This window comes from Trifolium pratense, linkage group LG4 (genome assembly GCF_020283565.1).
Source record: "Trifolium pratense cultivar HEN17-A07 linkage group LG4, ARS_RC_1.1, whole genome shotgun sequence".
In the NCBI taxonomy this organism is placed as follows: domain Eukaryota; kingdom Viridiplantae; phylum Streptophyta; class Magnoliopsida; order Fabales; family Fabaceae; genus Trifolium; species Trifolium pratense.
The window spans coordinates 51,313,822-51,334,678 of NC_060062.1; the positions used below are offsets into that span (position 1 = coordinate 51,313,822).

A 20,857-nucleotide genomic window follows, 5' to 3' on the forward strand; every position below is an offset into this window, starting at 1 on the left:
CCTTTCGAACATCAAGTTCATAAAATATCCGAGCACGAAATGCATGATATGCTCGACACTGTTCTTGATGGGAAACCCAAAGGGCAGTAGATAAAATAGCGAATTTTCGCCTTAAAATCGCGTAAAAATCCTTATTTAGGGGGAAAAGGGTGCTAATCACCACCTACAACCCTCAAAAACTACACATGCTACACAAAAACACACTACAAACTGCCTACTACAGAAACTAACTATGTCCTACTTAACCAAACGATCAAAGCAAAATCCAAAGCGAAATCTACAAAGATTAAAGGATAAAGCACTTACTTAGTTAATGGAGACGAGAGGAAGGTGCTTGTAGTGTAGCAGCAAACGAAGTGTGAATCACCAGAAGAATCTCAGAAAGCAAAAACGATTGGAGGGAGTAAGCAAGAAACTGTAAAGTTTCAAATGAAAAAACCACTCTCCTATATATAGGCGAACACGCGTGCACGAGAAATTTTGCGCCAGTCCCCATCTGGACCGTCAGTTTAATCCAACGAACCGGATCAACGACAAATGAGCGGCCCAGATTTAATCTCCGGAATAATGAAAAGGCGCGAAAATCCAACGGCTCTCGATGACCTCGAGATTCAAATCTCAGTTAATAGCCACTCGAGTACTATTGAGATAGCCTTTACACGTGGCGAGAGAAAGCGAAGCGACTCGTCCTTTCAAGTCACATCCATCTGCTCGCGTAAATCTCGCAGAACCCAAGACGCCACGTCACGGGAAGATCGCAACCCAAAAGGGTAATGCAAGATCCTCGGGATTTGATCCCCGTTATTCTCGCTAAAGTGCGGGAAGGGCCTTAAATACCAAATTAAAGCATCATGTTCCTTGACAAGATCGTAAAACCAAATACGCGCTCGAAAGGATACAACGCTCGCTCGTAAAAATCCGCTCGGAACTATGGTCATCTCGGTTCGTTCGGAAAATTCATGACATTACAAAAGACAAAGAGCGTAAATAAAGCACGACTGCAAAATAAAAATGCGCTCGAAACACATAAAACTCGATATTCTTTATTGATAAAAGGCCAATACAAAGGAAAGAAAAATTACAAAGGACCCGAGCATCTAATCCTCATGCTCGGAATCCGAATCAATCTTCAACACCTCCGCTGGCTTCATCTTGGATTCTACAGTCGCCTAAGACTCCCCTTCATCGGAGGAGAGGAAAAGAGGGTAGAAATCTGGAGACTTATAAGCCTTCAGAAACTCCGCATAATCTTCATCCGTCCCGTCGGAACCTGACGTGTCGGAGGTTTCTGAGGAGAGGGTTATCACCTTGGCCTCTCTTGCCTTCTGGGAACGAGTCACCACAGCGGTGGACGCTTCCGCTTTCTTCTTCCCCCTCTGGGACTTGAAGCTCTCGACGGCCACCTTCTTGGAATTCTTCTTATCCATCGCTGATACTCAAAGCACAATTATGGAAGGCAAATTATGAAAGGCAAAAGAAAAGCAGCGAGTATTTATAAGGAAACTTGCCGCCCAAAAAGCCCAACATCGTGCTTAACGGCCCATAAATGCAAGAGGCGGCTACTGGTACCTAAGGTTGACAACTTGGAAAAAACGCTTCCCCTTTTCCAAAGCTTGACTTTGACCAAAGCGGATCACGAAAATCCAAGGAAGAAAAACACGTCGGGCCATCTCGAAATAGCTATGTTCGACAAAACCGAAAGATCTCCTAAAAGCACGAGATGAATCGTTCAAGCTTCAAAGTTAATATCCTCATCAACGAGCATAACAACTTTGGGGGCTCCTGTTCTGGGCCGAGCATAGATGCTCGAGCACCAGAGGATGTCGAACAAATACATCCCGAGCAAACTTACCATGAAGAGCCCGCGAGATTTGCTCGACTCTCCAACGGTCTGATACTCTCACGTATCGTAACAGCCGTAAACCGGAATGATGGGCATTTACTGCACATCAAGGCTCACAAGCCGTTTTCCGGCAGCCACTTGATGGCCATTAATGCCATCAAGGGCCTTGGCCCTGCGCTGGGGGCTATATATATGTGACTCCACTTCATTCACAAGGTACGCATATTTTTAGCAAAGAAAACCTACTCACACACAAACTGACTTGAGCGTCGGAGTGCCTGCAGGTACACAACCCCCCTCCGCTCCAATAGGGGTTTCAACCACCTTCAACGCTTTCAACCACCTTCAACGCCGGTGCAGTCGCATTCTTCTGGTCAACACGATCAGTGACTAAGTCTATTTTTTATTTATTTTTACCACTGAACCGTCTAATCTAATTTGATGGTCAATTATGGCATCAAACGGTTCCAGCTTACTTCCAATCGTAGTTGTGGGGATCAAACTGTGGTCTTCCCTACCAAATTCAAACAGTCCCAGCTTATAAAATTGTTACATTATTAGTGAAGGGATGAATATACCTTAGAAAAAGTTTAGATAAGTGTCCGTTTGACCTAGCTTTTTTTGAGCTTATGCAAATAGCTTATGCAATATAAATTAAATTTTATGTTATTTTTTAAGTTCACACTAGTGAAAATTGTAATTTTATAAGCTATTTTATCATAAATTACATTGACAAACTTATAATATATAAAAATTGCATAAGTTGTTTGCATAAGCTCTAAATAAGAGGAAAAAAAATCAGGCCAAACGATACCGAGCTCAACAAAAAATAAACTATATATATATAGTATACGATTTAATCGATGGCATAAATATTTTAATATATCATGTTGTTGTGAAACAATTACTACTTGTGAACATTGACTTATTAGATAAATCTATGTTAATTACTTTTATATCAAATTTCTTTCAAGTATACTCCAACATATTATTCATTAATTTGACTTTCATCACCGTGATAATAACAATAAAAGTGATTCATCAAATTTGAGAGTACTCTCTCCGTTCGATAATATGCAAAAAAAATATTTCACATTTATTAAGAAAAGTGAAATATAATAATTTGAATTATGATTTTTTTGTGTTTTGCTTGAAATAAGTTTTAAGGGGAGATATAATTTTTTTTTTATTGGTTATTGATTATTGAGAAAAGAAGAGAGAGAGTAAATTAAATGCAATTTGTATTTAATTTTATGAAAATAAGTAAAAGTAAAACTTAAAAATTATAAAGTTAATTTTTTTTTGCTTATAATTTGGGACATGAAAAAATAATTTTTTTTTTCTTATAATGAAACGTGGGAGTAAGAAATAGTAAGAGTGCAAGACATTAGTCCTAACAAATAAAGCTTTTGTGGCAGTCAATATTGTGTGCCATGCATCAGATGAGTCACTCTCACTTTAGTAGATCTCCACTCTAGTGTTGGCCCATTCTTTGTGAAGATTTGGAAAAGTCATCTGCTTCATTAGTTAATTAATTAGTTACTCCATCCGTTCCAATTTGATTGATACAGTTGACTGTTGTATACTATTCATACATGTTGCTTTGACCTTATTTTTCTACTAATAAACAAAAATAAATATTAGCATATAAGATGTTGTTTGATTCGTCTCGATAAGTATTTTTAAAATATCAAATTTTTATAATTTTTACTATTATACAATTAAAAATATTAATCGTCAAAGTTATGCATCGGCATGCATGAAACAGTCAACTGTGTCAATCAAATTCGGACAGAGCAGTAGTAATTAGTATTTGGACTAGTTCTTCTCTTAGGACTCTACTAGGAACTTTTCAACTTTGAATTCGTCTTCTCAAATACTTCATTACTTCCTCTTGATTTAAATATCAATATTAAAATACATCTGTTTTAAACCATTTATCTAAACAATCGATAATTTGTAAAAGTTTATTTATAAATAACTTAACTTTGTGATATATATTTTAGTTGGTTGTAGCGGAGAAACAGTCATTTTAGTCACTCAATATGCAACTCGCTATCATTTCGTTAGTCAGGTTAGTCTCTGACGTTAAATTTGACCGTTAACTCAACAAAAAAACTGATGTGACACTTTTTCGGACACACATCAACTTGTTGATTTCACACGAGGGACCAACCTAAAAAGGGAAACCACCATTTTAGTCCCTGAATATGCATCTCGCTGTCATTCTAGTCCTCGACTCGCATGAAAATATAAAATAGTTTCTGACTCTTCAATTCGTTAGTCAAATTAGTCTCGACGTTAATTTACAACATTAACTCCACAAAAAAGTTGCGTGTTAGTTTTTTTATATTCTTATTTTATTTAAAAATTCAAAAAAAAAAAAAAAACTCATCTCCATCACTCTTGTAGTATTTTTAGTTAATTTTGATTAGTATCTATTTCATGAGAGAAACAATAAGAGAATTAGTTGTCTTGGTGCTATAACTTTGTGGATTATTCGTTCTCGCTCACCATAGCCAATTCTGAGAGAGAAACTTGAGAAAGTGTTGCGGAAGAAACAAAAAATGTTTTTTGACAAACTTTATTTTAGAAAATGTATTATACATATCAATAAGTTCTTCCAACCCAAATCAAAGAAAAGGAGGTCATGCCAATATTCTAGGTAGTGTGGGAGATAATTTGTTATATTGTTGTTGTTGTGTGTGGGTGAGAGACGGGAATTTTTTTTTTATTTTATGGATTTTTCAAAAAGATTGATGAAGATGTTGATGATGATGATAAAGATTGATGAACAAAATGTTGAAGATGAACAAAATTTAAATTCAAGTCTTTTGTCTAGAAGACATTTTATTTTATTAACAAAATTTAACTTTTGCCCGTTTATATAGCAAAAAGTGTTTATCATGATAACACTTATACATTATAAACTTATATAAGCTATTTCAATAGACAATAGTAATAGATAAGTTAAATTAAATTGTTTTTACCAATCGGAGAGATGTGTCATAGAGATTGACTTGTTTACTGAACTTTTTTTTTTATGTTAGTGACAATGATGATGTTATTTGTAGTTTAAGTCGAGGATAATCCTTTTGCATTTTTTTTTTAATTAGGGTCCATTTTTAATATTCCTACAAAGCCTCCAAATAGTATGGGACTCTTGGGTCGGCCCTGCGTATGACTGTAGATAAGCTCAAATAAGTCAATCGAAACAAACAACTAGTATTTGGATTCTCTCCTACTATTTGTGTGTGTCCAGCCTTCTCTCCTTTTCATATAATCCAACAGTTATTGATTCACAAAAAAAAAAAAAAGGTGCAGAAGAGAAAAAAAAATGAATGAATGGTTGAGATGAGGGCATTATGCTGGAGAGGATCTGGATCCTACTATGTTGGAACATTTTAAGGCATATACACAATTATTTTAAAATTATATAGGTAAATTATATTTTTGGTCCCTTAAGTTAATTTTACATTTCTCTTTAGTCTCTTATGTTTTCTTGCTTCATTTTAGTTCGTTAAATTACAAACGTTAAATAAGAGAACCAAAGAGGTTTTCTCTTGGCATAGTTCTAGAGTTGGGAAAATGATCTTTTAGTTTCATATTGGGAATACTAAATCATTGAGTATCTTGCCGGTTAGAAGAGATTCGGAAAAAGAGTAGAAAAAAGTTTTGATAGGCAGCAATGAAAGAGAAAGAAAACTACAACCGAGAGAATTTGAAATTAAAGAGATGGATAAGTAAAATGTTCGACGGGGCCAATTAAATATTGGGCTACATAGGGTTATAATGATATACATCACTTTAGTTCATTTTTTTTTTAGTTTTTAAAAATGAAAATCGCCCTAGATTTATTATTTTTTTCATAGATATACTATTTTTGCGGCGGTTATAAATCTACGCTAAATAGTCTATGTGGTTTGTTTGGTTACCTTTTTGTTTTTAGCACTTTGAATTTATATTGCATTGATGTATTTTATCGATTTGAATGAATGAATATCATTTATTTTTAGTAAAAGAAAATGACACAAATATCTAAATCATCAATTTGATTGAATTATGTGTAAAATTGTTACAAATTAATTTCATTTTAATATAATTATAAAATATATAAGAATTTTTTGACGAAAAAAAAAAATTGTTTTTTTTATTGTAGTATAGTAGATTTGTGTCACAATAAGACCATGTGCAATGGTATGTTTAAAGAGGGGTTAAATGAGTGTTGAGAGTGTTGAATGATTGGAGGAGGTGTGTTGAAGATGAGGTGGAGGAGGGAAGAGTTGAAAGTTTTCAACATGTTGAAGCCTGACACGGAGGGACACGCGACCTGTTTTCATTTGGCAAAACAGGCGCGTGCAGAACACGCGTTGACAGGGAGAGTGAGGCGCAGCAACGCAGAGAGAGAAGAATAGATAAGGACACGTGTTGGTGGCTGATTGGCTGGGCGGATTTTTATCACAATAATACTTTGAACTCAATTATTTCATAGCAAAATAATTTTTTATTTTTTTACCAAAATTCATGATTTTTTTAATCTATAAATAGAGACTTGATTCATTTGATTTGGACACAGAAAAAAAAAAACCAGAGTAATGCATGTGGCTCAGGAAGTAGTGGATCTAAGAGATCTCACGAGAGTGATGCATGTGGCTCGAACTCTGTAGGATCTAGTGCTCGTCCTATGGGTAGGGAGGTAGCTAAAAAAAAGGGTAAAAAAAAAGCAAGGAAGCTTCCTCGGAGGTGGTGGAAAAAGATTGGGCTGCATTCAAACAATTAAGGGAGAAAGAGATTGAACAATTGGAGAAAATGACATTGATGCAACAAGAGGCTAACCGATTGGAGAAATGGAAATTGTATTCACAGTTAACTTCCGACGAGCATCCCGATGATCGGAAGAAAAAAATGTTGGAAAAGTTGGCCCAAGAACTATTTGATAATTAATTTCAAGCAAGTATTTGTCTGTAGTGTTTGCTTTAATTTTATTGTGTTTGAATATGTCGGTGTAGTGTTTGCTTTAATTTTATTGTGTTTGAACATGTCAATGTAGTGTTTGCTTTAATTTTATCACGTTGATTTATGTCAATATAGTGTTTGTGACATTTAAATTATTGTATGTTATAATTATTGTATGCTATCATTTTGGCAGTGTAGTACCAATCCCACATTATTGTCTGTTATCTTTATCCGATAATTAACTCTATACAATATTTATTTCAAATCCGTCGGTGGTCTACCACTCAATTCGAATCTAATATTTATCCGATAATTAACTCTATACAATATTTATTTTAAATCCGTCGGTGGTCTACCATTTATATATAGGGACTCATACAACCATTTATGTATCAATCTACCTCCAATATCCCAAATCTCTTCCAACTACTTCCAATATCTCAAATCTCATCCAATCTACTTCCAATATCACAAAAAATGGATCCATCAAAATATCATTTTGATATCGCAGCCTACAAACAAAGACGTGAAATTGAAGACACTTATATACTCAATCGATTTAGATAGCATCGACAGAAAATATTGGAAGATAATGCACCTCGTACTAGAAAATATCTCAATAGAGATCATGCAGCGGCAAACCAAAGACTAATTGACGACTACTTTGCCAATGAGCCTACATATGCCGATGCAATGTTTCGTCGTCGCTACCGGATACAAAAACATGTTTTCCTTCGAATCGTTCGGGACCTTTCAAGTAGTGATAACTACTTCACCCAGCGAGTTGATGCAGCCAATAAAAAAGGTATATCACCCATAGCAAAACGTACCACAACAATGCGTATGTTAGCATATGGTATGGCAGCAAATGTGGTAGATGAGTACATCAAAATAGGAGGTACTACAACATTGGAGTGATTACGTAGATTTTGTAAAGGAATCATACGATTGTATGAGCAAGTGTATCTGAGAGCACCAACGCAAGATGACCTGCAAAAAATACATGTTAGTGAAATGCGGGGGTTCCCAGGGATGATTGGGAGTATTGACTGCATACACTGGGAGTGGAAAAATTGTCCTAAAGCATGGGAAGGTCAATTTACTAGGGGGGATAAGGGAACCACCACAATTATTCTTGAAACAGTTGCATCTCATGATCTATGGATCTGGCATGCCTTTTTTGGATGTTCGGAAACGTTGAACGATATAAACATTCTAGACCGGTCACCAGTGTTTGATGACGTTGAACAGGGAAATGCTCCCACTGTTAATTTCTTTGTGAATCAACGTCCCTATAATATGACATACTATCTAGCTGATGGTATCTATCCTTCTTATCCAATTTTCGTCAAATCGATTAGACTTTCTCAAAGTGAACCCGATAAGTTATTTGTAAAATATCAGGAGGGATATCGGAAGGACATCGAACGTGAATTTGGAGTGTTTCAAGCTCGATTTAAAATCATCCGTGAACTAGCTCGCTTGTGGGACATAACCGATTTGGGTATCATAATGAGATCATGCATCATATTACATAATATGATTGTTGAGGATGAACGAGACTCATATGCTCAACGTTGGACCGATTTTGAGCAATCTGAGGAAAGTGGATCTAGTGCACCGCAACAATACTCGACCGAGGTGTTACCCGCTTTTGTAAATCATGTGCGTGCTAGATCCGAGTTCCGTGATCCAAAAGGTCATCAAGAATTGCAAGCAAATTTAGTGAAGCACATATGGACAAAGTTTGGAATGAGACATGATTGAACATGATTTGTATCGTACTGATTACGTTGCTCGTGTGTATCACATTTTAAATTATTTGTATCATACTAATTATGTTGCTTGTGTGTTGTATTGCATTTCAAATTATTTGTATCGTACTAATTACATTACTTGTGTGTTGTATTTTAAATTAAGTTAAAATGATTTGTATCGTATAAATTATTTAAATAAATTTTGTTTTTATTAAAAAAACTAAAAAATAAATTGTTAAGTGTTTATTATTTTAATTTAATTTTAATCGATAATTGTAATTTTATGTAATCATAAAAACAAAAATATAAATTTAAATAAAAAAATGAAATAAAAAGTGGTGGGGTAGAGTGTTGAATGAAAAAACTATTGGAGAGGATAAAAGTTAAATGTGTGTTGAATGATTAAGTGGAAGAAAGAGAAAATGATGTGGAGTGTTGAGAAGTGAAAAAGTTGTGTTGAATGAGGTTAACCATCGTACATGGTCTAAGGAATTGAGTTATGTGCCATCACGTCAGTCACGTCACTGACTACATGAATCATTAATTCCTAACCGTTTGATCTTGATCAATTGATCCATAATAAAATGATATTCTAATTTTATAAAATGTGAAGTTTCAATTAAAAATTTTAAGTTAGACAAATCAAAATCAAACGATCAGAGAACTGTGACCGTACAATTTCATGCAATAAGTGACTATACCGAATCCAAATCCATGAGACCATGACAAAACCTCTTTCCAAAACGTGAGAGAAAAATGACAAGAATTGACAAAAATGTAGACTCATTGTGAATAAGAACTTTCTTATTTTCCTTTGTGAACAAAACATTTACAGAAACTTTCTTTCCTTGATTGTTGCCAGATTATATGTGCCTGATTATTCCACACGGTTCGTCATAACTTATGTTGTTAATAGCTGTTTTTTTACTTAATTAATTAATATTAAAATTTAGAGTATCTCCAATAAGAGTATCTAACAGAGTTTCATAGATTAATGATACGGTACCTTAACTTTTTTATCATTGGAGTTCTATGACGTGACACAGAGGGTATCAAAATTGATGATACCGGTACCTTAAATAAGATCAATTTAATGTTATTATTATTTTTATTTTTCTATATAAATTCAATTTAATAGCTTTTATTTATGTTAAAACATTATTGTTTGTCATTAATATATGATACTCAAAAAGTGGTATCACCATTGGAGTAAAACATGTATGAGTTGCATAAATATTACATGATATCGTAGGGACCACTTATTAGTAATGTATGATACCCAAAGTGGTATCAGTATCACCATTGAAGATCATCTTAGTATGATCTTTATTTTAATTATGGAAAATTCATATTCACACATCATAAATCATAAAATGAAAACAAACAAGGAATAAAATATTAACAAAATCTTTTAAATTAAATTTATTACTATTTTGATAAGCTATATTTCTTTATTTGAAAATTATTGCTTTAAATTCAACTTTTTTGATTGGGAGTATAAGTCTTCCACCACTCAAACACAACCAAAAGACAGAAACTTTCTTTGTTCTTCTCTCTACCTAATACTCTATAGTAGTATTCTTCAATTAATGCACGCGCTTCACAAGATTTCAAAACCAACCCATTTAAGTTCTTAGATAAAGCTTCAATCTTTGCTTCATTCTCAACAAACCCAGATCACCATTTGCTTGCATTTTGTTTCTAAAGACACAATTTGAGTGTTTGTGTTTTTTTTGTTTCACCTATGTTTGTGTCAATGTACAAAAAAAGGTTGTCACTTTGTGTTTTTTCATTGTCATGGTTGTACAATGGAAGTGTCGCTATGGCTTCAAGTGAGAGCAGTAGCAGTTCTAAAGACCTTGATCAGACACCAACATGGGCTGTTGCTTGTGTTTGTACTGTTTTCATCTTGATTTCTCTAATTCTTGAGAAATCTCTTCACAAAATTGGAACGGTATGGTACCAATTTCAAACTCTTTTAATTTCAATTGTAATTGTTTGATTCTGCGTTTCATAATTAAGTTAACTGTTTTTTTTTTTTTTTTTTCTAATTTAATTTGTTTAAATGAAAATTTTGTCTTTATGTTGTTTTGTTGCATGTGATGTGAATTGATTTGTTTTTCATTTTTTGTTTCGGTGGCTATTTTTCTCTTTTTTGTTTTGTTGAAATTGTGTCACTATAAGTGAAATCTTAGAATTTTTAGTTTAGGGGTTTGATTTGGTTATTGAGTTCTTCAAAATCCTTGTTGATGGCTTTGTAATTCACGAGTCTTTGTATTTTCTCAGTGGCTGGGAGATAGACACAAGAAGGCTTTGCTTGAAGCTCTGGAAAAAGTCAAAGCTGGTAAGATTGTAGTCAAGGAATAACAATAGTTGTGAACTTTAATCATGAATTATATAGTACCAACTACCGACACTTCAGATCAAAGACATGTCAGTGTTGTCCGACACAGGTCACCAAGTGTCGTGTCTGGTGTATGTGTCTGGGTGCTTCATAGAATTGCTTTTTCTCTTGGAGCCAAAGTATATTAACACTTTGACTCACTCATGTTGAGTTAATTTTCTTTTACTGTCAATTTTTTTTATCTTCAGATTTATGTGAAACAAAAAAATGAAAATAACGATGATAATAATTTTGATTATTTCTCATATGTTTCTCTAATTCATGTTAAATTTGTTTTTTTTTTTTTTTGTTTGCAGAATTGATGATATTAGGTTTCCTTTCATTGCTTTTGACTTTTGGACAGAGCTACATTGTTAAAATATGTATTCCTGCCAATATGGCAGACAAATTGTTGCCATGTCCATATAGAAGCAAACACGATGGAAATAAAGACGATGCAAATAACAATGAGGAAAATCGTAGGAAACTTCTCTTTTATGAACACAGATATTTATCAGAAGATGCTACACCTTACCAATGCAAGGAGGTAACTATGTTTCCATTCTTTATTTTTCCTTAATAAATAAAATCTCAATTGTTTATTTCTGATATCCACTTTACACTGATTATTATAACTGTTACATTATTTTTTGTCAATTTCATTTATCTTATTTCCTCCGGCACAATATCAAAGGCTCCTTTTGCTTTAATCCATATTTGTAAATCTAATTGTTGTTTGTTATCATAGGGACGCGAGCCTCTTATATCTGTCAATGGATTGCACCAGTTACACATCCTCATATTCTTCTTAGCGGTCCTTCATGTCATATACAGTGCTGTCACAATGCTTCTTGGGAGACTAAAGGTCTGCGCGTCTTTTCTTTTTGTGTTGGTTGAATACTTAAGTTATTTTGCACTACCTAGTTATAGCGCCGTGATTCGTGAAAGCATCTAGTCTCAAAGAAATAATAAAGCCGTAGATAGTGACAGTCTTATTTAGTGGTTGAACATTCTTGTATTTGTTTGTTTATAATTTTGTTATTTCTTCTATAACTTTGAGTTAATTAAACTAAGACTTTGTTTGAATTAAGGTATATCGGCTTAAATCTATGTCCTGTTTGTATTTCTCCACATAGAAGGGAGGAAGAAAGGAGGTGCAAAAGGGAGCAGAGTGCATATTAGTAACTTTCCTATAAAGCACAGATACATACACAAATACTAAAACCGGACACAACACTGACATCAAAACTTCAAGGCGTGTCCGGTGTCTGACATGACACTGACAATATTAGGGATGGCAATGGGTAGGGTATGGGTAGGGTACTATAGTACCCATCCCCATACCCGCGGATTGAAAAAATACCCGTACCCATCCCCATACCCGCGTGGGTAACAACTTTTGCCCCCGTCCCCATACCCTATGGGTACCTAGGTACCCATACCCGTACCCGTTACCCGCATTTTTACTAAAATTAAATTGATCAATTATAAAATATCATATAATTTTAATAGAATTAAAAAAATTTCAAAGATTTTAATATTGACTAATGAAAATTATAAACAAAATTATTACTAACTTTATGTTAAAGTTCATATTTATGTTAAATATTCACATTATTTTTATATTATGTTATAAATAAACATTTTTATTAAAAATATGTAATAGTTTAGTAGAGTTGTATTGTTTTAAATTGATTTACATATATTATGCGGGTATGGGGCGGGGTGGGTACTAAGGTACCCGTACCCGCACCCATACCCGTTCATTTTTGCGGGTAATTACCCATACCCGTGCCCGTACCCAAAATGCGGGTTTTTACCCTACCCGTTGTGGGTAATTTTTGCGGGTACCCTCTGGGTATGGGTCAAATTGCCATCCCTAGACAATATGCTGATACATGTGGTTACATTCAGTTAATTCCATTTTTTTCAAATTATTACTAGTGTCTACCTGTCAGTGCTTCATTGTTAAATTACTAATATGCCGCATCTCTTAGTACAAGTATAAGAGGTAGTTAGAACATGGAGAATCCTTTTTTTGGTTTATTTTGAATCAAGAGTTTGTAACTTAGTTAGTCATTGAACCCACTTGGGTTGGTGCATTGGTATTGGCTTGGGACCTGGGAGTGTGCTCCTCTTGAGGTCTGAGGTTCGATTCTCTCTGGCGCCAATTTGGGTGGGCTAATTTAGCTTCTTCAAAAAAAAACTTAGTTAGTCATTGATGATTTCTTTTATGTAGATACGAGGATGGAAGACATGGGAGGCAGAGACATCATCTCTTGGAAATGAGTTTGCTAATGGTATGACGTCCATTGATGTATTTCACTGTTTTTCATCTTTGATTATGAAAAATACTAGTTCTTTAAATTTTACTCTTATGTATACCAATTTTACTTTATAATGCTGCTACATGCGATTTCATGCCTCTTGTGCATTTATCATACAGATCCTTCAAGATTCCGGCTAACACATGAAACATCATTTGTTAGACAACATGCCACCATTTGGACAAAAACTCCAATTTTCTTCTATATAGTAAGACCAACTTTACTAATTATACTATGTTTTCACTTCTATTTTCTTGAGATTGGAACCGTCATTTCATGTAAAATTTGTTAGAGAAAATGAAAGGCGGCATTGTAGTCGTATTATTTGAGGTATAGCTCATAAAAACTGGAAAGTGAGATAGAAGTTAATGGATCGACTATTGCTATTTTTTTAGTATCATTATTAACAGAATGCATGCAGTTTCATAGCTTCATAATATCACGCTGCAGTTTCATAGCTTCATAATATCACGCTCTTTCAAGGAAATGTTTAATCATCTCTTTCATATTTTTTTTTCCAATTTCAGAGTTGCTTCTTTAGACAGTTTTATAGATCTGTCGGTAAAGCTGACTACCTGACTCTGCGCAATGGATTTATCGCTGTGAGTCTTAGTCCATAATATACCTTTAATGTTCATATTTGCGTTCTGTTCTTGACAGTGCATTATGTGTAGGTCCACCTGTCACCGGGAAGTAAATTCAACTTCCAAAAATATATCAAACGATCCTTGGAGGATGACTTCAAGGTAGTTGTGGGAGTAAGGTAACACCTTTACACTATACATTTTAATTTTGAAGCATTATTTCTCTATGGTTTTTACCGTGATAACCTATGCAGCACAGACACGACCCAGACACTAACACGTCGACACTGATAATATTTTGAAAAAATGCCATAATTCAGTGTAATCATAAGTGTCGGTGTCTGACACTGACACATCTGAGGAGTGTCCATGCTTCATAGGTGATAACTGGTTTGAAATACATGCTTACTAACTGCAATTTGTTGTTGTTGTTGACAGTCCTGTTCTTTGGGCATCATTTGTTGTTTTCCTTCTCCTAAATATTAATGGTAAGCACCTTGTTAACTTTTTCCTCAATCGATTTCTATCGAATTTACTTTTACGAAGTCGAATGTTCAATTGGTTAATCCTTTTTTTTTATTTTTTTTATTTTCCAGGATGGCATGCTATGATTTGGGCATCCGTAATTCCTGTTGTTGTAAGTATTCTGTTCTCTGTATAACCATGGTTGAGATTTGATAAGCTTGCTTCCGGTTCACGATTTGATAACCATGGTTGAGATTACTGGTATATAAAGGATTCAATTTGTTGCAGATAATTTTTGCTGTTGGAACAAAACTTCAAGCCACATTGTCAAAGATGGCTATCGAAATCACAGAAAGGCATGCAGTTATCCAAGGGATTCCTCTTGTTCAAGGCTCAGACAAATATTTTTGGTTCGGGAAGCCTCAGTTAATTCTTCATCTTATCCATTTTGCCTTGTTCCAGGTATTCAATTTGTTAAATTGTGACTTGAGCATACAATATTTTTATTCTTTTATATTATTTAAGATATTTTGTTAGATATGCAATTAACGAGTTGAAATTTTTTTTTAGTTCAATATTTGTACTAATGAGATAAAAGTACTTTTAGGTCGTTTTCAATTTTTGAGTTGTTAATATTTATAACTAACCGATAATCTTATCTCTTGCAGAATGCCTTTCAAATAACATATTTCTTGTGGATATGGGTACAGACCATCTTTACACCTTTAATATTGTCTATTTGTAGTCTAAGTAGATTATGATAAATGGCTAGTAATTAACGTCATGATTTCTTAATTTGCAGTATTCTTTTGGTATGAAAAATTGTTTTCATGCGGATACCAAGGCCGCAATAATCAAAGTAGCTTTAGGGTAAGTTTGATCTGAAATTCTCTTTTGCATTAAAACGGCATGCCTTGATATGCATTTCAAAAGCTACTATAAGCTTGAAACCATTAAGCATTACCACCATAAACTAATATGATGAACTCTCGTATGGTTTTGAAGGGTCTTGGCGCTATGCCTTTGCAGCTACATTACCCTTCCATTATATGCTCTTGTTACTCAGGTACTACATGCTTTCATTTTCCTGATTTTGTATTACTTGATGATAAGAGTCATTCGTTTTCTTTGATTGAAGTTTTTTCTGCAAACTTAACCAAGATCAACACGCGTGTTGTTTATCCTAATAGGACACATGGAGTCGTAGGAAAATTTTAAGAGAAAATGACTATATTACAGTATAATTCTTGATGCCACTGAGATTGTGTTGGAAAGTTGCCTTAGATAGCCTCCGAGTGTGTATTGTCCCACATATCCTAGATGCATGACCTTAGTACCGCATATTGTAATGCTGTGTTAGTCCTCACCTTATAATCTGGTATTCTGGTTTGTAGGACTGAGTTAGGCCATACTCCTTCTGGTCTCGTATATAAGCAAAGATTTATTTTTCAGATCACTGAATAACCGATGTATCCAGTTCATATTATGGACCAGATATATCAGTTATTCAATGAACCTGAAAAAAGAATCTTTACTTATATATGAGACCGGAGGGAGCAAGTCCAAATTTTAAGATGGTATCAGAGTTTCATCTTTCTTCGTCAATTGTTGACCCTTCACGCTCCACGATATGTCATATATTAGAAGTTTTAATTTTCACGATACAATCCTCATTTACAAGAGTTTATACTCGAAGTTACTAAGATTTCAAGGTGGACTAATTAACTGGTAAAACTTTTGCAGATGGGATCAAGAATGAAAAAATCAATATTTGATGAACAGACATCAAAAGCCTTAAAAAAATGGCACAATACTGTTAAAAAGAAGAAAGGACTGAAACTAGGAAAGTCCAGCGTGCGAACTGTGGACGGAAGCACGCCTGATTCAACTGTGCACTCCTCTACTAGCCCTAAATTACACCGTTACAAAACCACCGGTCACTCAACTCGCACCGTTTCACCCTATGGTGATGACCAAGACGATTACCAATCTGATATTGAGCTGTCTCCGCCATCAACAGCAAACTTGCTAACAGTAAGAGTAGATCATGTCGAACAAGATGCAAAAGAAAATGAACACCAAACCGTCATAGAAACCATTGAACGCCAACCAACAATAAAAAGTAGCTATTCATTTGTCAAGCTTGATCATGCAGACAGAAGTGCAGATTAAATAGCATTACAAGTTACTTCATGCAACAATTTTTTGGTTAGGTTACTCATATTATATCTTTAGAGCTTTCTAGATATTGGTATACTTAAATTAGATAAGTTTTGTACATCCTTTTTCTTAGAACATTTGTCTGCAATGGAAACTCTACCCTTCCTCTAAATAATGCTTATAGTTAGAGCTTTATTATGATTAGGCTTAAATATAATTTTACTTTTTCAAGTATTGTGGTTGTGTGATTAAAAGAGAATTAGACAAAGTAGCTATGTCCAATGACACTAGTCTGCAATGAATATATCTTTAAGCAATTGTATTTGATTTTATATTTACAAATTTTATTATTAATATTTATGTGATTGAAATCATTTGAGTTTCACTTCAAAAGAATTTACTAATGTCCCTATAATATAATAGGCAAAGTTCTCATATACAATTTTTTTTTTTTTAAAGTAAACATTAAATGAATGCTAACATAACAACAATACAAGATAACTAGATTTTCAGCGGCAAACAATAAAACGTTAACAAACCAAAATTAAAATCTAATAATCAGACTAAATTCTTTTACATATGATCAAAGATCAGTAATAAGTTGAGATTTATAGTCTTCGATATCATGCAACTTGTGAAAAAAGATATTTGTAGGTGTTGGCACAAAAAATCAACAATATGTGGTCTTTGAGATGACCAATTATGCAACATATTGACAAAACATTTGTGAGACTGAGAGAAAGTTGACCTTAGTGATAGTCGTTATAAGCCCCATAGACTATAGTACTCATGCCTCCAGATTTGTATATCATTGGAGACAGGAAAACCAAAATATGTCGCACAAGACGATGAACAAAACAACAACATCACACTTAGGTGACGATAACACAAAAACAAAAAAGAAAAAACTCAAATATATGTTGTCGGAACAAGTTTGAGTTTTGGAGGGAACTTGTTTGTAACTTGGTAAGAAATAAACACAAGTAGAACTAGTGTGTGAAGAGTGAATTTGAAAAAGTTCAATAAGTCCCACTTTGGAGGGACAACACACTTTAGTAGTGTTTATACAATGGAGGGTGTCCACTTCGGTATGCCTCAACACGTGTGCTTTGGGCTTGGGTGATTCATTAATTTTTTAATATGAGAAATTGAAAAATAATTTAATTATTTTTTTAATAAGTGTGATCTCTATCCATTTAATAAATGCACACATTTTTTATGCTGACCAAGTTAGTAGCTATCCGTTTTCAATAGATTGATCCACGTTCGATCTTATCAGTTTCACGCGTGTTAGTTCTGATCCAATTCAATCTCATCCACTTCACCCTAAATCGCCGCGTCAATTAACTTCAAAGGATTCGTTTTTTGGATTTGAACAGCTGGAACGCGGAGAGATTTTCTCCTTTTAAGTTCCCAAGTTCCCCTATAAAATGGAGGAGTCCGCTGTCATTTTCTTCACTCCAAATTTCCATAAAACTGAAATCTCTCTCTCTCTCTCTCTCTCGTACAAAATCTTCATGCTACGGTTTGTCCATCACAATTTCGTGATCTTCATAGAATCCATCGTTCCCAATTGTTGTGGTTTCTACAATTGCAACAGTATATTGATCTCCACATCACTTTTGCGATCACATCTTCGCCATTCGTTATCTCTTCGCACGGTAATGTAATATTTTTCTTTAAAATCTATGTTGTAATTTCATTCAAATTGAGGATAAGTTAATATTAATTCAAATCTATACTCTAATTTCATTCAATTTTGTTCTCAGAAGTAGGGATGAACATCATAGATAAACCAAAATAACCGTCCATAACCAAATATCATAACCGGATATTAAAACCAAATATCTTAACCGGTTTGGTTTTCACAAAACCGGTTATGTCCATAACCACTTTTATAACCGGTTTTTGGTTTAATAACTGGTTCTTTTTAATTATTTTTGGGAATAAAGTTTCGATTTCAGATAAAAAAGAATATCGGAGTTTTTTTTTTTCAGAAAAAAAAGTTTCCGATCTTTTTTCGGGAAAAAATATCTTATATTTTCTTCGGAAAAAACAATTCCGAGTTTTTACCGGAATAAAATTTTTCGATATTTTTTTCGAGAAAAAATTTTTGATTTTTTTTTTCGGAAAAAGTTCCCGATTTTTCCGTAAAAAAGTTTCCGATCTTTTTTCGGTAAAAATTTTTCGATTTATTTTTCGGAAAAAAGTTGATTTCAGATAAAAACAATTCCGGAGTTTTGTCTGGAAAAAAAGTTTCTGATATTTTATTCAGAAAAAAAGTTTCGGATATTTTTCGGGAAAAAAAGTTTCCGATATTTTTTCGGAAAAAAGTTTTCTATTTTTTTTTGGAAAAAAAGTTCTCTATTTTTTTTTAGGAAAAATTGATTTGAATTTGAATTTTGAGGAATTTGGACATAAAATTTGGTTGTGGTTTTCCAAATAAAAAAGAATGGGTTTGGTTATAAAACCTAAACATAATTAACCAATTTTTTAAATCGGATATGAATTTGGTTATGGTTAATCCATGACAACCGGTTAAAATGAACCACCCTACCCAAAAACATCATTCTGTGAAGCATGAAGGTTTTGTGCAAAAGCTTCTTGCTAGGGTTTGTCCATCACAATTTCATGATCTTTGTTTGATCGTTCCCAATTGTTGTTGTTTCTACAAATGCAACACTATATTGATCACCACATCGCTTCTATGAGTACATCTCCACCAATTGTTATCACTTCACGGTAATGTAATACTTATCTTTCAAACCTATGCTCTAATTTCATCCAATTTTATTCCCCGAAGCATCATTTTGTGCAAACCATTCATGCAAGGTTTTGTCCATCATAATTTTCTGATCTTCGCTGGATCAAATCCATTGTTCCCAATTGTTGTGGTTTCTGCAATTGCACTATATTGATCACCACATCACTTTTGCAATTACATCTCCACTAATCATTATCTCTTCACATGGTAATGTAATATTTATCTTTCAAATATATGTTCTAATTTCTTTCAATTTGAAGATAAGTAAAATTCATTCAAATCTATGCTCTAATATCATCCAATTTTTTATCCTTGAAGCATCATTCTCTAAGGCATGATGGTTTTGTGCAAAACCTTATAAAATCTATATGAATGTATTTAAAATATGAAATATTGTGTTGTTTATAAATATTCTATTTCCCATACAATCTTTCTAATTTTTTGTTTTAGATATACACCCTCCGTAACACTTTATAAGCAAAAATGTATTTTTTAGGTTCATTGTATATTTAATGTATCTGGTCTATATTATGACCAGGTACATTAAATATACAATAAATCTAGAAAATGCATTTTTGCTTATAAAGTGTTACGAATGAAGTAATTTATTTTGTATGTGTTTTACTTTGTTTTCTTTAAATGTTTAACTTGAAGCTGAGGTTGGAGTTGAGCTCAGCGTTAATCTTTGTATGGAAAAGGAGATGGGATAACAAAATGGATCAACACATTTGACTTAAATGAGCATTCTATATATGGACAAAGGTATTAACGAGTTGAGCTAAATTTTCATTAATATAATACATTTTTCCTGAACAAATTTGTGATTAAAGACAATTATATAATATTCTTTATGTTTATAGTTTAGACTTAATTATCTTCTCTTATATATTTTGAGTTGTGTAATGAATTTAGATATTAATGTAAATTTTCATTATAATCTGAGATTGATTCTTGAGGTAGGTACAACTAGAACTGTAAAAATAGACTTGCTCATATAACTTGACGAGCTTATGTTTTTTTATATGATTAGGCCAATTATACAGCTCTAGTCCTACTCACCTCGAGTATCAATCTCTACGATTGCATGCAAATAACTGAGATTATAATGAATAAATTAATTCACGTAAATATTTAAACTCATTACACAACTCAAAATGTATAAGAGAAGATAATTAAGTCTAAACTTCAAAAGTAAATAAGTTTATATAATTATCTTTGACCGCACAACGTCTAGGAAAAATATATAATATTAGTGAAAGTTTAGCCTTTTGTCCATAGAAAGCTCATTTAAATCAAAAGTGTCGGCCCATTTTGCTTTCCCATCATCTTTTCCACACTAAGACTCACCATAGGACTTCAACTCCAACTTAAGCTTCAGGTGAATCATCTAAAGAACAAAATAAAAAAACACATACAAAAAAATTATATCTAAAAGACAGAATTAAGTTGATGTATGAGTGATGGAATATATTTAAGCAATATAACATTGAATATTTTTAAATAACTTTAAACATATTGGATTTATTGGTAATATTAAATTAATCTTTGTAATAAATTAAATATAATTTTTTATATGGATATTTTTATCATTTACGTATAATATTTTTATATAATTTAT

At 33.3% G+C, this 20,857-nt stretch overlaps 1 protein-coding gene and 1 pseudogene across 1 annotated transcript; both read left to right on the forward strand.

Moving 5' to 3' along the window:
• Nucleotides 1-7,261: 7,261 nt before the first annotated feature.
• On the forward strand, nt 7,262-8,566 carry LOC123881431 (annotated as a pseudogene).
• Nucleotides 8,567-9,983: 1,417 nt separating this feature from the next.
• Nucleotides 9,984-16,835, forward strand: LOC123881432 (MLO-like protein 10). The gene is made up of 15 exons (XM_045930124.1): nt 9,984-10,510; nt 10,843-10,900; nt 11,257-11,486; nt 11,688-11,804; nt 13,179-13,239; nt 13,386-13,474; nt 13,794-13,868; nt 13,941-14,029; nt 14,289-14,338; nt 14,447-14,487; nt 14,604-14,777; nt 14,984-15,019; nt 15,118-15,185; nt 15,321-15,381; nt 16,059-16,835. The coding sequence occupies exons 1-15, from the start codon at nt 10,301-10,303 to the stop codon at nt 16,485-16,487; spliced, it is 1,788 nt and encodes a 595-aa protein (XP_045786080.1). The 5' UTR covers nt 9,984-10,300; the 3' UTR covers nt 16,488-16,835.
• Nucleotides 16,836-20,857: the final 4,022 nt, after the last annotated feature.

Excerpts from the sequence above, each read along its gene's own strand:
- LOC123881432 (XM_045930124.1), top strand. The coding sequence starts at position 10,301 with ATGTTTGTGTCAATGTACAAAAAAAGGTTGTCACTTTGTGTTTTTTCA. Across the intron at positions 14,339-14,446 it reads CCTTCTCCTAAATATTAATG|GATGGCATGCTATGATTTGG; the intron begins GTAAGCACCTTG and ends TTTATTTTCCAG. Across the intron at positions 15,382-16,058 it reads TATATGCTCTTGTTACTCAG|ATGGGATCAAGAATGAAAAA; the intron begins GTACTACATGCT and ends AAACTTTTGCAG.